At 41.1% G+C, this 13,649-nt stretch overlaps 1 protein-coding gene across 7 annotated transcripts in view; it reads right to left on the minus strand.

Annotated features, from left to right (window-relative positions):
- Positions 1-13,649, minus strand: part of CREBBP (CREB binding protein) — a 96,662-nt gene that overhangs the window by 30,302 nt on the left and 52,711 nt on the right. For 3 of the 7 annotated variants that reach the window (XM_054213264.1, XM_054213261.1, XM_054213259.1), the window contains 11 exons: positions 12,390-12,632; positions 11,683-11,782; positions 9,827-9,973; positions 9,255-9,372; positions 6,398-6,590; positions 6,210-6,263; positions 4,814-4,938; positions 4,002-4,190; positions 2,096-2,515; positions 1,278-1,457; positions 862-1,048 (listed from right to left, as the gene is read on the minus strand). In XM_054213264.1, the coding sequence (XP_054069239.1) occupies positions 862-1,048; positions 1,278-1,457; positions 2,096-2,515; positions 4,002-4,190; positions 4,814-4,938; positions 6,210-6,263; positions 6,398-6,590; positions 9,255-9,372; positions 9,827-9,973; positions 11,683-11,782; positions 12,390-12,632 (1,956 nt within the window). The remainder of the gene's footprint in view (positions 1-861; positions 1,049-1,277; positions 1,458-2,095; positions 2,516-4,001; positions 4,191-4,813; positions 4,939-6,209; positions 6,264-6,397; positions 6,591-9,254; positions 9,373-9,826; positions 9,974-11,682; positions 11,783-12,389; positions 12,633-13,649) is intronic. The other 4 variants (XM_054213263.1, XM_054213260.1, XM_054213262.1 and 1 more) reach the window with 3 other exon arrangements.

Below are 13,649 nucleotides of genomic sequence, written 5' to 3' on the forward strand. Positions count from 1 at the left end.
ACCTAAAAACCAACCACAGAAAACATCATCTGAGTCCAAAAAACTGATCTTGCAGGCTCCCACAAAGCCTGCACTACAAATGGAGTTATTTCTTCCTGACCGTTTTCTTTAAGAATCTTATTCATTTATCTCTTACTAACCCAAGGCATGCAATCATTTATGTAAGTCCATTCAAGATCTGTAATGCCATCAAAGTTACCTTTTGCAAAAATATACAGTATGCAGACACAGTCACACCTAAACCTATGCTAACACCGTAGATTAATTTAAGGGACTAGCAACCTAACTATTTCTGAGGAGAGAGCTTTCAAGTGAACACTACACTGAAAACTACACAGCAGCAGACCAGCCTTGGAGGAAGAGAGACGCAAGAGAAGAGTTCAAGCACCTGATTCTCAGAGAAGCAAAGGCTAAAACTCAGTATGAGGGCAGTGTGTGCAGCCTTTACTGCAAAAGCAAAGCAATGGGTATTCTCGGTTACTGTGCGCGCTCTACACTAAGCTCCCTTGAAAGAGCACTGGCCAAGATGTACAGGGAGAGACATTTTTTTATTTTTTTTATATACATATATATTTAAAATTTCTCCAGCAATCACTGCCTTACTGCCTTGGTCCTCGGCAGAAACTGGGCACTGTGAGAAGACTGCTGGGATCGAGACCACAATGACATGCTTTTCACACCTGTGATTCATATAACATGAAAGGAATGCTATTTTCAAAAATAAATTACATAAAGTATGGATCCCTAGAGCTCCATGTGCTGGAACACGAGTGCATAACAGACCTCCCAGCAGGAACTGAGACCAGGGAAAACAAATGCTAGTAAAATAAAGCACACAAGAAAAGAAACTCGTACACATACTTTTTTTGCGGGGCTGAGATGGTGATGTAGATTGTGAAGTGGTTCCATTAGTGCCGCTCTCCTCTTCCTCTTTAGCATCTACTTTTATTTCAGGTTTCTTTTCTTCTATTTCCATTGGCTCCTGTTTCAGTTCTGTTCCATCTGTTTCTTCTTTTGTTTGTGAAGATCCTTGTAAATCCTCCTCCACCTTAAGAAAGGATGCAATGAGATGCACCATTACATCTACGACCCAAACTTGAGTCATCAACATTTTAGTTTGAGATTGTCAAAGCACTCTCCGTCCATGGCTTTCCTCGGGACAGTTACTTTCCAGTAACTACCCTCCTCTCGCCCCTTAGCTCACCAATTCAGACACATCATTAAGTGCTTTTATATCTATCACTGCTTTCAGTTAAGCTGTATAGAATCTCATTTACCTCAGTCTTAGCTTCCACTTGTGTCTCACTAGTCTCTGGCTCAGTTTCTTCAGTTTTAACTTCTGATTTGCTTTCTAGCATTGGTGCATCTGGTCCTAGTTGCTGGGAATTCGTATCAGCACTAGCAACTGAGGCAGGGGTGGGGACCCTGTTATCAATACTAGCTGCTGCCTGGGATAGCTGTTGTAAAAACAGTACAAAAGAAAGACACTGCATATATAGAAATATTTTCCTTTACTAAAAATGAACAGCACAAAAGAGACATGAGATGATATTCTAAAACAGTGCAGAACATGGGATACAGGAGCTCACTGTAGCCAAGTTTCTGTATAACACATTTAATAACTCTGTTTTACAGAGGAGAAGCCAAGGAAGAATTCTGCCCCAAAACGGCTTCTTTTTAGAGAGAAAACACCTGCCCAATAAAACACTGTACATTCCTTGACATGTGCATTCATCCTGACTAAAGCTTAAAAGAAAAAAATTATGCAAATTTCATGATCAAAAAAGACCAATTCTGATTAAGGCCAAATATAGCATTAGGCCTGTTATGCCTCATCTTTCTGCACACTGCTGCCATTTTTACTTTGAGCAGTTCAAAGTCATTCAATACGCCCCCCCCTCCTTCAAACAATGCCGAGAACATCTCAACACACACACACGCATTTTTACACATCTCTTTAACAAACCCTTTGGTCTAAAGTAGAAGCTACTATTGACAACTACGGGCTCTATACATTCACGACATGGTGCAACACATAGGGAGAACTCTTGTGGAATGCCACTACGCAAGAAAAACGCAACTAACTGGTACTTACTGGAGTGCCAGGTGGCTGTGCCTGCACAGATGTTGGCTGTTGCTGAGATGGCTGTGGGGTTGGCACAGACTGGGGTTGAACTGGGGTCTGAGGTTGTGGTGTGACTTGGGCCTGTGCCGCGGTCTGCCCCGTAGGTGTGCTTTGTGTCTGTGTCGCGTTTGGAACCGAACCCGGTGTCGGCGTTGGTGTTTGTCCTGAAGATGAGACCGGTGTTGATGGCTGAGTGGGTGCTGCTGGCTGAGGAGGAGTCATTCCAGTTGGCGTTTGGTGCTGAATAGGTGGCATCCCAGCAGCCGTGGACACAGGGGGCGTAGTCTGATGTAGAGGTGGCTGCGTCACTGGTGGACACGGTAACTGCCCACTTTGCGGTCCGAGCATGTTCATGGAGTTGGGAAGAGCAGCACTGGGAACCTGCCCCTGCTGGAGAGAGAGACTGTGTTACAGACACATCACTCCCGAAACTCTGGGAATCACACTTATCCTTTAAATCACAGCACTGAAGTCTTCTTTAAGAGAATATTCTAAGCCTAAACACGAGATCAGCTACAAACAAGTGTTGCTATTGCAAACGACTATGCTCTGATTTCTCTCATCGTTTTCATCAGCTCTTACTCAAAGCCCTCGCTCCTAGACCTAGATGTGCCATGCACGCCTTTTTACATTAATTCTACTAGCACAGAGAGGGAATCCTCACCATTCCCGAGTAACACAGAAACCCACAGGCAGTGGCTTAGACAGTCTCTAAATCATGCCATTAGCTGGGCAAAGGTCAGACTTTGCATACAAAATGTTTTCAAGCAAATACACTTTTAGGCCACGAATCTAGAGCAGTCCTGCTTTAGAAGACAGTGCAACACATCTAATGCCTGCCCTATTGCATATTTTTTTTTCTTTCTTTTTTTATTTACTTTAGAATTCTAAATTGACTACTCCAGATGCTTAAGGAAACGGTGGATTTGTTTTTCAGAGCGTCAACAATAAAATATCCTGGATGTGCACAGACTTTTAAACTATACATTTTACTAAAGATTGCATCAGATAACTAGTGATAAAAAAAGAAGACTCTATACTCAGATTTCTAAGAGTTAGAGGTTTATCGAAATCAATTAACAGTTTTCTGTGGGTTTCAAATTTAAAACATGCTTCTATATTGCCTGTACATAGTCAGTTTTATCGAACTAAGTGCATTAGGAAAAAAATGTTCACCACAAAGGTGGTCCAACAACTGAGCCAGGGCCCAAGAAACTGTTAATGTTCATCCTGAACATATTCCAGACTTGCCTCAGAGCCCTTCATAACCTGATCTAAGTTATCTCACATTTGAGGATGGGGCTGGGCTCAAGGACTCTGGAGGTCTCAAGTAATCTAAATTACTTGGACTCTGAGTTAAAAACCAAGCATCTCCCCGTGGAAAGGCACATAGTTTAGCATCATAGGCACAGCTGCTACTTCACTGACCACTACTGTAACAGAAAAATGTTACAGAAAAAAAAGCAATTTCCTTTTCAGAGGTAGAGAGGTGAAAACAAACTTTACAAGATCTTTCCCAACCACTTTATTGTAATTCTTGATCTAAAGTTAGCTACCTAAGGTCCATACGAAGACAAAACCATACGGTCATAAACATCCCATAAACTAACTTCTGATATTCCCCCTAAAAATCTCATCAGCATGCACTTTAAGATTTTAAATCAGGAGTTACAGGTAGTTGCCCCCAGTTAGTATATGTGCATAGGTTATAGAAGAGCTTATGAAGAAGGCAGATGCAACCCAGGATCCCCCATAGTCAGAAGTGACTACAATAAACAATGGATATATCGATATAAACACACACATATATGAATTAAATAAATTAGAACAAAATAATTAAGAGCAAATAACTCCAGTATTAGAAAATACGTCTCACCTGTGCCACCCCGGCCTGGGCTGTTGATTGACCCATGCCCACATTGTTCACATTCATAGCCCCAGTGGATGCCGGAAACTGGTTCTGGGGCAGGAATTGGTTCTGGGTAGGAGCCTGACCCATCATATTGTTGGAATGAGCTCCCATCATGTTCTGTGGCTGAGGCATTCGGGAAGGAGACATTGCCATCTAAAAATTAACACCCAAATGGAAGACAGTACCGTTTAGTATTACGTAGCAAGACAAAGGAAAATATCCTCAAGGTGATCAGCCAAAAGATAGGACAAAAAAATAAAAGGAGAACTGGCTTCAGTAAACCAAATGGAAGTGGGCACATGCATATAACTTTAGAGTTTGTCCCACAGTGTTAATTCGGAAGCTATTTTTAAACAAGTAATATTCAAAATTCTACTAAGAGTGTTAAAACTCCATTCTGTTCTCTGAGCTAACGGAGGCAATCCAATGAAACTGCAAGTATTTTTGTTTTTCTAAAGAATATAAACATGTTTTCATAAAGGAATAAAGGAGGTATACACACTGCAAAGACACAGTTTCTGGAAGAACTATGCTCTTCCACAGACTGTTGGAGATTATCGCATCTCTGGCATTTACCTCTCTAAAGCTGAGTTGTTTTTTTTTTAAAAATTGAAAACAAAGGCTTCAATAAAGGCATGACAGGCTCGGTATGTTTCCATGAAATTATCCTACAATTTGCAGTACTGCTTTATGACATGGCCTTTTCAGAACAGCGTTAACACTGTTAAATGTAACCGACCAATTTTGAGAAGAACATGGTAACAAGAAGTACGAACCGCAGGAACAGCGCCCATGTTGTTCATTTGTACAGGGTGGTTCATTGGAGAAGCTGCACGGGGTCCCATGGGTGCTTGTGGCATCTGTACATTCCCTATGGACATGGGGTTAAACTGATTCATTCCTGCAAATGCACCCCCAAAACAACTCATTAGGAACAAGTCATCAGAATTTATGTATGTATACTCTACTATAAAGTTAACATTTATTATGACTAAAGTTTGACTGCCCTACACATCGTCTTTTTCATTTAACTTTGTTCAAATTACTTGGCTTAACAGACCAGTCAGGACGCAAGAAGAATTCAGAGGAAGACTGATTAGGGTGAAATATAGCTTTTGATGTCTAAAAAAAAAAAATAATTAAAAAAATTTGCAAAAGATGAAGACTGTAGATGACCTGCAAAGACAGGATGCTATTTGTAAATAATATCTTGGGATGGTTTCTTAAAATCAGGCATTTGCTTTGAAACAGCCATTTCTTATTCAGGCCTCACTGAAATGATTGAAGTAAATATGATAAAAATATTTATTGTATATATGAAGGCAACGCCTAGCCTCAAATTAGGACAAAAGCTAGCAATGTGCTTAAATAGGTGCTGTGCTTTTTGTACAAAACATTTAACCCCTTCAAAACACCCAAACTCATCTAACAGGAATAAAGGTGTAAATAAATAATTATGGAGCTATACTTGCTATCAACTTTTTCTCCTACTGAAATGCATCTTAAAAGGATGTAACTTCTCAAGGACATTTCAATGCAAGTTTCAACCTACTACTAACTCTGAACCAAGAAAAAAAAATAATTAGGGACACTTTTTTGGAGGAAGCTCAACCGTCTAAAAATCATGGGTCTTTATTTTTCAGAAAAAGCCCACCCATGAGCCCACAGCAGCCTACATCAGTGATAGCAAGCCATCAGTGCTATAAACAAGCTACAAGGCTTTTTCAGATGCATCTTGCCTCAGAAACCAAGAAAGTATATCATTAGTTATAAAGGTTCTAGGATTAATGTGCTAAGTTTCCAGCTACAGGTGTATTTTTGGCTAATTAACTGATGAAAACATGCCAACATCCCCCCCACCCCCCGCCACCACCATCACAGTGTTTTAAATTAGATTATCCACAGCATTCTTGCTTGCACTCTTCTTTTTGAAAGGACTGAACTACTTCCCGAATTGCTAGCAAAAATACTCGGCACGTATTGTCAGTTCTTAAGACAAGACCGCACTGAGACAGTTCCTGCCACAGAGCAACAACAAGGAATGATGCTGAAAAAAGGGAGACCCAGTAGTTCCCCCCATCCCAACTGCAAAAGGAAAACAGAAGATCAGCTTTTCCCCCTAATAATAATTTTGAACCCACAAATTGCAATTAGAGAGGAAAACATAGATACCTTGAGAAACCTGCATACGACTTATAGGCACAGTTGGCATGGACATAGGCCCATCTGCAAGACAACAGACGAATGGTCAGCAAAAAACAATTTAAAGTACAAACTTTAGGTTAGCATGAGAGCCCAAGGGCACAGACCGTGCGGAGCTACAGGTGAAAAGCAGAAGTACCTCCTATAGAAATACTTACTGGGCGGCCTCACGGGCTGTGCCTGGCCCATGGCAGCAGCCACCTGCGGGATACCAGGGGGCTGAGGTCCTGGGGTCTGTAAGGCTGGCTGATTCCCCAACATCCCTTGTTTATGTAGACGAGACCTCCGCTTCTCTTCTAGCTCCTTTTGTATCTTGTAGATTTTCTCGGCTAATAAGTGATAGTATTCATCCTAAAAGAGAAAAGAAAAAATGGTACTCAGCATCAAGTATAAGAAAGCAGCAGCAGAACTCAGGTAGTCCACCAGCATAACCATCACCTGTTTTTTTTTTTTTTTTAAACGTATGCACCTGCCTATTTGAAAAAGAAGTATTTCTTCCCAGAATTCTGTTAAATTGAGGCAGTCTCATCACTGCTTTAATGCTGAAAAGGAAAAACAAAGCTTCCAGAAAACACATATGAGACTTGGCTTTATGGCTATCCTTCATATCCACTCGGAGTAGATTAGCAGGCAAAGTAGAAGACTCTAGTTTCTCTGTTGCTTCAATAAAAAACAGGAAGCTGTGATTTAGTTTCTAAGTGTTAATGATTTTTAAATGTTATTTTCATAATAAACATTTCCACTAATTCACGGACAAAAACAAAAGATGATCCCAGCCACACTGTTACGCTGAATAAACTTCAGGAGACTGATGTTAAGGACAAATCAATTTTTACATAAAGAAAGGAACCGTTCTTTTCCTAAACAGGGAATAAACAAAAACAGACAGAACCCCAAAGGAATGGAGGAAATCAGTGAAAAATAGTCCACAGGCACAGGCAACTAAACACTACATCTCTACGAGCTGAAAAATCCATTTTACTCAATCCACATTGACAACAGATCAAATAAGGCAGTCACAGTGCACAGCAAGGTAGACAATTTTGCTTGTCAGAAATTGCTGGTCACACATCTGCCAAGTGCATGAGATTATGCACCTGTTCAAGGCAAAAAATCCCCACAAAGCCTCAAGACTACATTTCTTCTGTGGGGTCACCAATTCTCTTAAAACCCAGTGTTACATGGAGCAAAGGTTGAGCGATGCTTGTCCCACAATCGTTTTGCCTTCACCCATTTTTCACCAAAACTAGAATTTTTTATTACAGTAAGATTTGAGTTCATTTCAGAAAACTAATATAAATATTCCTCACCAGCCTTGTTAAGAAAGTCCAGCGTTGCAATATAAAGCTTTATTTTTAGGTCACTTGCCTCCTCCAAATGTCTCAAAAATCCATCAGTGCAGACACTTTCTGCTGTCCGCTTTAAAAGCGCTGCAGCCCCTTCCCTCCTCCTGCTCAAGACACTTCACCTATAACTTGTAAATTTAATATTGTGCTACTTTCGTGCCACAAAGATTCCTGAAAAGGGACGTGTTCACAAGGAGCACGTACTACTAAACCAATGTCAAGCTGCTTACAATGACACCTCATACTAATCTGTTTTTCAATGTCAAAGTAGAGCGGATGCTCCTCAAAAAAGAAGGATGCAATTCCACACGGCATCGTTAATACATTCTAAACTACTCCCTTCTTCCAAGTTTGCTGCTTGGAGCCAAATACCTTAGATGAATTCCCATAAAAGAGACTTCTGGCAATGAGGCTCTGACAGCTGTTTTAAGGGGTGAAGAGAAGATGCTTCTGGGTATTTGTCGGGCATAGAGGTAAGACGACATTTAATTTTATAACCAGAATTCTACTGTGTCCATCCTTACTGAGAAAGTATTTAGGTGCACATGTATGCCTATGAAATCCTCGTTCTCTCTGAAGTTGTTCTCTAGCGCTACCGGGGTGACCACACACAAGACTTCCTTGCTAAACCACCTCCTGGTAGCCACAAGGAGAATATGATAGTCACTGACCAACACTGACACAGCAGCAGCATTACAAGCATGGCCACCGCCTTTCTATCTCCAGGAAATAAAACTTGTGTTCCATCTTTAGGTCTTCTGGGAGACTGTCTGAGAGGGGCAGACTAAGTGTTACCATCTTACTGGATGACTAGCACCTGAAATGCCACTAACTCCTCTCTTTAGATACTCTTACCTTATTTAAGAAAGGACCTCAAGATTCTGATCAGGTAAGATCTCACTAGCTGTTATTACGGGTTCTACTAATGTTGTCTTTACCTGACAAAAACTTTCATGGAGTGGTTTCTTTAGCGTAGAATTACCACAGTGTCATAATAAAATAGTATCCCCAGCACGTCAATCAACAGGGGTTTTCTCCCTCTGAGTAACAGAGATTTGAACTGACGCCTCTTTGCAGACAGAGCAAAAATCATGAACAAGAGCAGGAATTCTGTCTTGTTTCCCATGCACAAGGACAAAACACAGACAAACTGGCTTTTTAGTTGTTGAGACGTGAAACCAGCTCTGTGTCTTAGCCAAATCGCTCTAGGAAAGAATTCCAACAGCGCAGGTAAAAAAAGGTGAGCAGTATAACAGGACTGAATCCTAGAGAAAACCTCCAATGGTAAAGACGCATTTAGAAAGTTTTAAAACTACTATTTACACGGACTTCCAGAAAGGAAAAAGTCAGCAAGGGAAACATCAAGAACAGCAAGCTGTGCTCCAGTCTGCACGCGCATCAATCCCACTTTCAGAAGGAATGCAAATAGGGCCGGGATGATGTTGTCTAGTTTTCATGGAGCTGAGGGAAGTGAATTAGCTTAGAGTGACATTAATCAGATGGCTTGGAACACTACAAACACTGTCACAGACAGAACGCACAGCTTTCCTCATCCAGAGAACAGTGAAATGATTCTCTGTGGTTTTCATTATGCGTATCAGATTTCTAATACTTGTAATAATTGTTTGTTCCTGAACATATATGGAATGCCTGGACTGAAGCGACATACCCTACTGTTAGCAGATTCATACATATCTCCTTCCACTTTCCTGGCATAAGCCACCAGGTTCTCCATGCGGCGATCCTTCAGTGCTGCCGGATCAGGAGTGGGGAAGATGGCTTGGACACTACAAGAAAGGAGAAAGAATAAAAGAAAAATTATTCAGAGAAAATGAAAAATATAATTCAATACAGCTTTATAATATTCAACCTGGCCATTCCTTCATACATCAGAGATGTAAAAGCGTATCAAAATTGTTTTTGAAAAGAAGGATCTATATTACATTATTCCCTACAAGATTAAAGCAAATTTGATGATGAAAAAATGTGAGGTTTGACAGTCTGGAGTCTAAATAGAGCACAGCGAATTTACCAGCAATATAAACTCATGTCATGCTCATTCCTTAACGAACATGAAGAATGAACTGAAGAGGAAGGTTAAAGGTCATCCTCAGTGGCCCAGTGTCAGAGAACCGTTACTGGTAACTTTCTCTTCAACAACTTTTCAGCTTAACAGTAGAACTACAGTATTGAAATTCTTAAAAAAGTCAGGAAAAATACGTGGTCTTGGTGAATACTTACAGTTTATGCACTAAATGATTGCGCAGGTCCTGAGTGACATGTTCATGCCATGCTTTCCTTACCCCGGTACTAGAAGGAGGTGCAGCTGTTGGCATTGAGCTGAGGTTTCCAACATTGCCAGAATTTGTGCCATCATTCATTAGCGGGCTAAAATAAAAAGAAAAGGGACTGCTACAGCACAGAACACAGAGTTTTGTTGTATGTTTGACGCCTGAAATAATTTTTAAGGAATTTCTTTCATCACTTCTAGCTACTGGGAAGCTAGCAGTTCCCCATCTCCCATTAGGGAGGTGATTCTAGACAGCCAGCATGGCTTCACCAACGGCAAGTCCTGCCTGACCAACCTAGTGGCCTTCTCTGATAAGAGTGACTACATCAGTGGGCAAGGGAAGAGCTACGCATGTCATTTATCTGGACTTCTGTAAGGCCTTTGACACCGTCCCCACAACATCCTTCTCTCTAAATTGGAGAGATATGGATTTGATGGGTGGACTGTTCAGTGGATAAGGGATTGGTTGAATGGTCGCATGTCAATGGCTCAATGTCCCAATGTAGACTGGTGACGAGTGGTGTCCCTCAGGGATCCATACTGGGACCAGTACTGTTTAATATCTTCATCGATGACATGGACAGTGGGATCAAGTGTACCCTCAGCAAATTTGCTGATGACACCAAGCCGAGTGGTGCACTTGACATGCCTGAGGGACAGGATGCCATCCAGAGGGACATGGACAAGCTCGAGAAGTGGGCCCATGTGAACCTCATGACGTTCAACAACACGAAATGCAGGGTCCTGCATGTGGGTCAGGGCAACCCCCGATATCAATACGAGCTGGGGGATGAAACTTTCCTGCCAAGAAGGACTTGGGCATACTGGTGGGTGAAAAGCTAGACATCATCCGACAATGTGGGCTTGCAGCCCAGAAGGCCAACCCTACCCTGGGCTGCATCAAAAGCAGCATGGCCAGCAGGCTAACAGAGGTGATCCTGCCCCTCTGCTCCACTCTGGTGAGACCCCCCTGCAGCGCTGCCTCCAGCTCTGGGCCCTCAGCACAGGAAGAACATGGACCTGCTGGAGCAAGTCTACAGAAGGCCACAAAAATGCTCCAAGGGCTGGAGCACCTCTCTTGTGAGGACAGGCTGAGAGAGTTGGGGGTGTTCAGCCTGGAGAAGAGAAGGCTCCGGGGAGACCTATAGCGGCCTTTCAATACTTAAAGCGGGCTTATAAGAAAGCTGGGGACAGACTTTTTAGAAGGGCCTGCCATGACAGGGCAAGAGGTAATGGCTTTAAATTAAAAGAGGGGAGATTTAGACTAGATATTAGGAAGACATTTTTTACGCTGAGGGTGGTGAGACACTGGCCCAGGTTGCCCAGAGAGGTGGGAGATGCCCCATTCCCTGGAGACATTCAAGGTCAGGTTGGACGGGGCTCTGAGCAACCTGATCTAGTTGAAGATGTCCCTGCTCTTTGCAGGGGGGTTGGACTAGAGGACCTTTAAAGACCCCCTCCAAGCTAAACTACACTATGGTTCTACTGCATCAAACATTCTCTAAGTGAAATTTTGATATCAGCAAACTGCAACACCTACAGCAGCAAAGCTCAGGAGTCTGCAAGACACGGTATGAATGATAAAGAATCACAACTCAAATACAAAATATTCTTCCTTTGGGAATTATTTAAAACTACTAAATACTGTGGTAGATAAAGAATCGAAATAGGAAAGGAGAGCGTAGCTATAGATGTGACTGATCATTTCCATGCCAATACAATTAGTTTTTAAAGCATGCTCTTTATTTACATTCATAAGCATGTAAATAAATGTTTAATTGAGCAAGAATGAAAATGCGTGCATTACTTATTTGTCCCAAGGGATGTTGGAAGAGCATTTTCAGAAATTAGACTAGCTTGCTGGTCTGTTGTTATTCCTCCTGTGGGAAGGTTCATCTGGTTGGCTCCTTTAGGACAAAATTAAACATCATTGGTACCCAGTTCACAATTTTGACAATAACATGGCAAAACTACACTTTACTGACCCAACTGGTTAATAAAAGAAACAGAGTATCAGATAAGTACTTCTATGATAATATCTGCTGTGGTATATATACATAGCTACTTATGGAATCAAGTTACTTTCAGGCTGAACCTTTTTTTCTACAAAAACTAGAATTTAAATTTACAATTCATAAACTCCTCAGATGAGTTCAATAAGCTAAAAGGACAATAATACTAACAATTAAGTTCCAGAAAGAAATCAGCATTTGAGACAGAATTATCTGCTTGAACAGGTGAAATATTTGCTAAACCAAATTCTGTCTAATCACCGCAGACAACAATAAGCTATGAACTGTATTTTAAAAGAAACTAAAATTACTGCTATTTGGCAGAAGCAATATATTCAAACCTTTTTAAAAGTCAAATGTAAATGAACGGCAGTGTTTATAAATATATAATTTTACGTTATTAATCAACATTAACAGAAAGTCACTACTCTGGTCAAGTGAAATTCAACAGTTCAGTTCAGTTTAACACCTTAGTTTCTAATTATTTTTTTTTTCCACCTACCCAATGCATTAATGGTCCTCATTTGCTGGTGAGCCTGAGGCTGTGCCGGCTGTTGGCCTTGTACCTGGGGCTGCAACTGCGTTTGAGGCTGGTTGCCATATGGCAGTCCAAGAGCAGCATAGGCTCGTTGCATGGAGCTGGGGTCAATCGGATTAGGATTACTTAGCGATGGAGTATTCTGCTGGCCTGTGCCAACAGAACCGATGGAATTTTGGATTCCACCAGCTGGAGACCCTAAAAGGGCTATAAAAAAAAAAAAGAAAGGATAAGAGAAAATTGAAAATCAACGAGGACAAACAAGAAAACAAATCATGCCAAGAATCAACAGAACATGCATATAGTTATATGGTATATATTTTTCTGCCAAAGGACAGAGTGACGGGTACCCGAGATGCCAAGTGGGGAAACTCAGCCTTTGATTCTACAGGACAGAAACCACCCTAGCAATTAATACATGCAGTCTAAAGAGAAGTGCTGTAAATTTCAGGCAGATAAGCCCATAATTACTGAAATATACATAAAGTATAGGCTCCAATATAAGGCTAAATAGGATTTTCATGCTTGGGACAGTAGACTAAGGGGGGAAAAAAAAATAAATTAATTCCTCTACTTCCCTCTTTCCCATCAATCCCATATTAGGTCAAAATATTTGGCTCCAGAACAGAGATCCTGAGTTCAGCAGAAATACTGTGTCCTTGGACACAAAGGTAATAGTGAAGATCTGATGGCAGAAATTTTCATTCCAAGCAGTCACTAGATGAATCCTCTGAAGGCCAAATTACCCTAAAACCCAAGTTATTCAGAGATATGAAAAGCCCTGATGGGTTTCAGATAGTACTGACAAAATCTAAAATAATTTGAAGAGTCAGAAAGGGGATGAGCCTGCCACAGGTTTTGGTAAACTATTTAGAGAATAATATTTAGGTATTCATTAACCTATATGACCACCACAGCCAACAAACCTCTCTCACCACACAGATGTATGGAAAAATAATTTCCATTCTAGGCAGGAAATTGAAACAACAGGGAAAAGTAGTTTTTACTAAACCCAGAAGTGAATAAAAATCTGCTTTCTAGTCCTCATTTTAGCTGCCATTCTAGAGTAATAACGTGCTCCATTGTGAATGACACAAGGAGCATATCCCTCACTATGGAGACACTGCATTTTGATAACCAAGACTCTGGTAGAAGTAACACTAACACAAACTCCACATTTTCCTCCTCAAGTGATTAAATATGTAATGTGCATTAGAAATTTCT

Source organism: Rissa tridactyla, chromosome 8, assembly GCF_028500815.1.
Source record: "Rissa tridactyla isolate bRisTri1 chromosome 8, bRisTri1.patW.cur.20221130, whole genome shotgun sequence".
In the NCBI taxonomy this organism is placed as follows: Eukaryota; Metazoa; Chordata; class Aves; order Charadriiformes; family Laridae; genus Rissa; species Rissa tridactyla.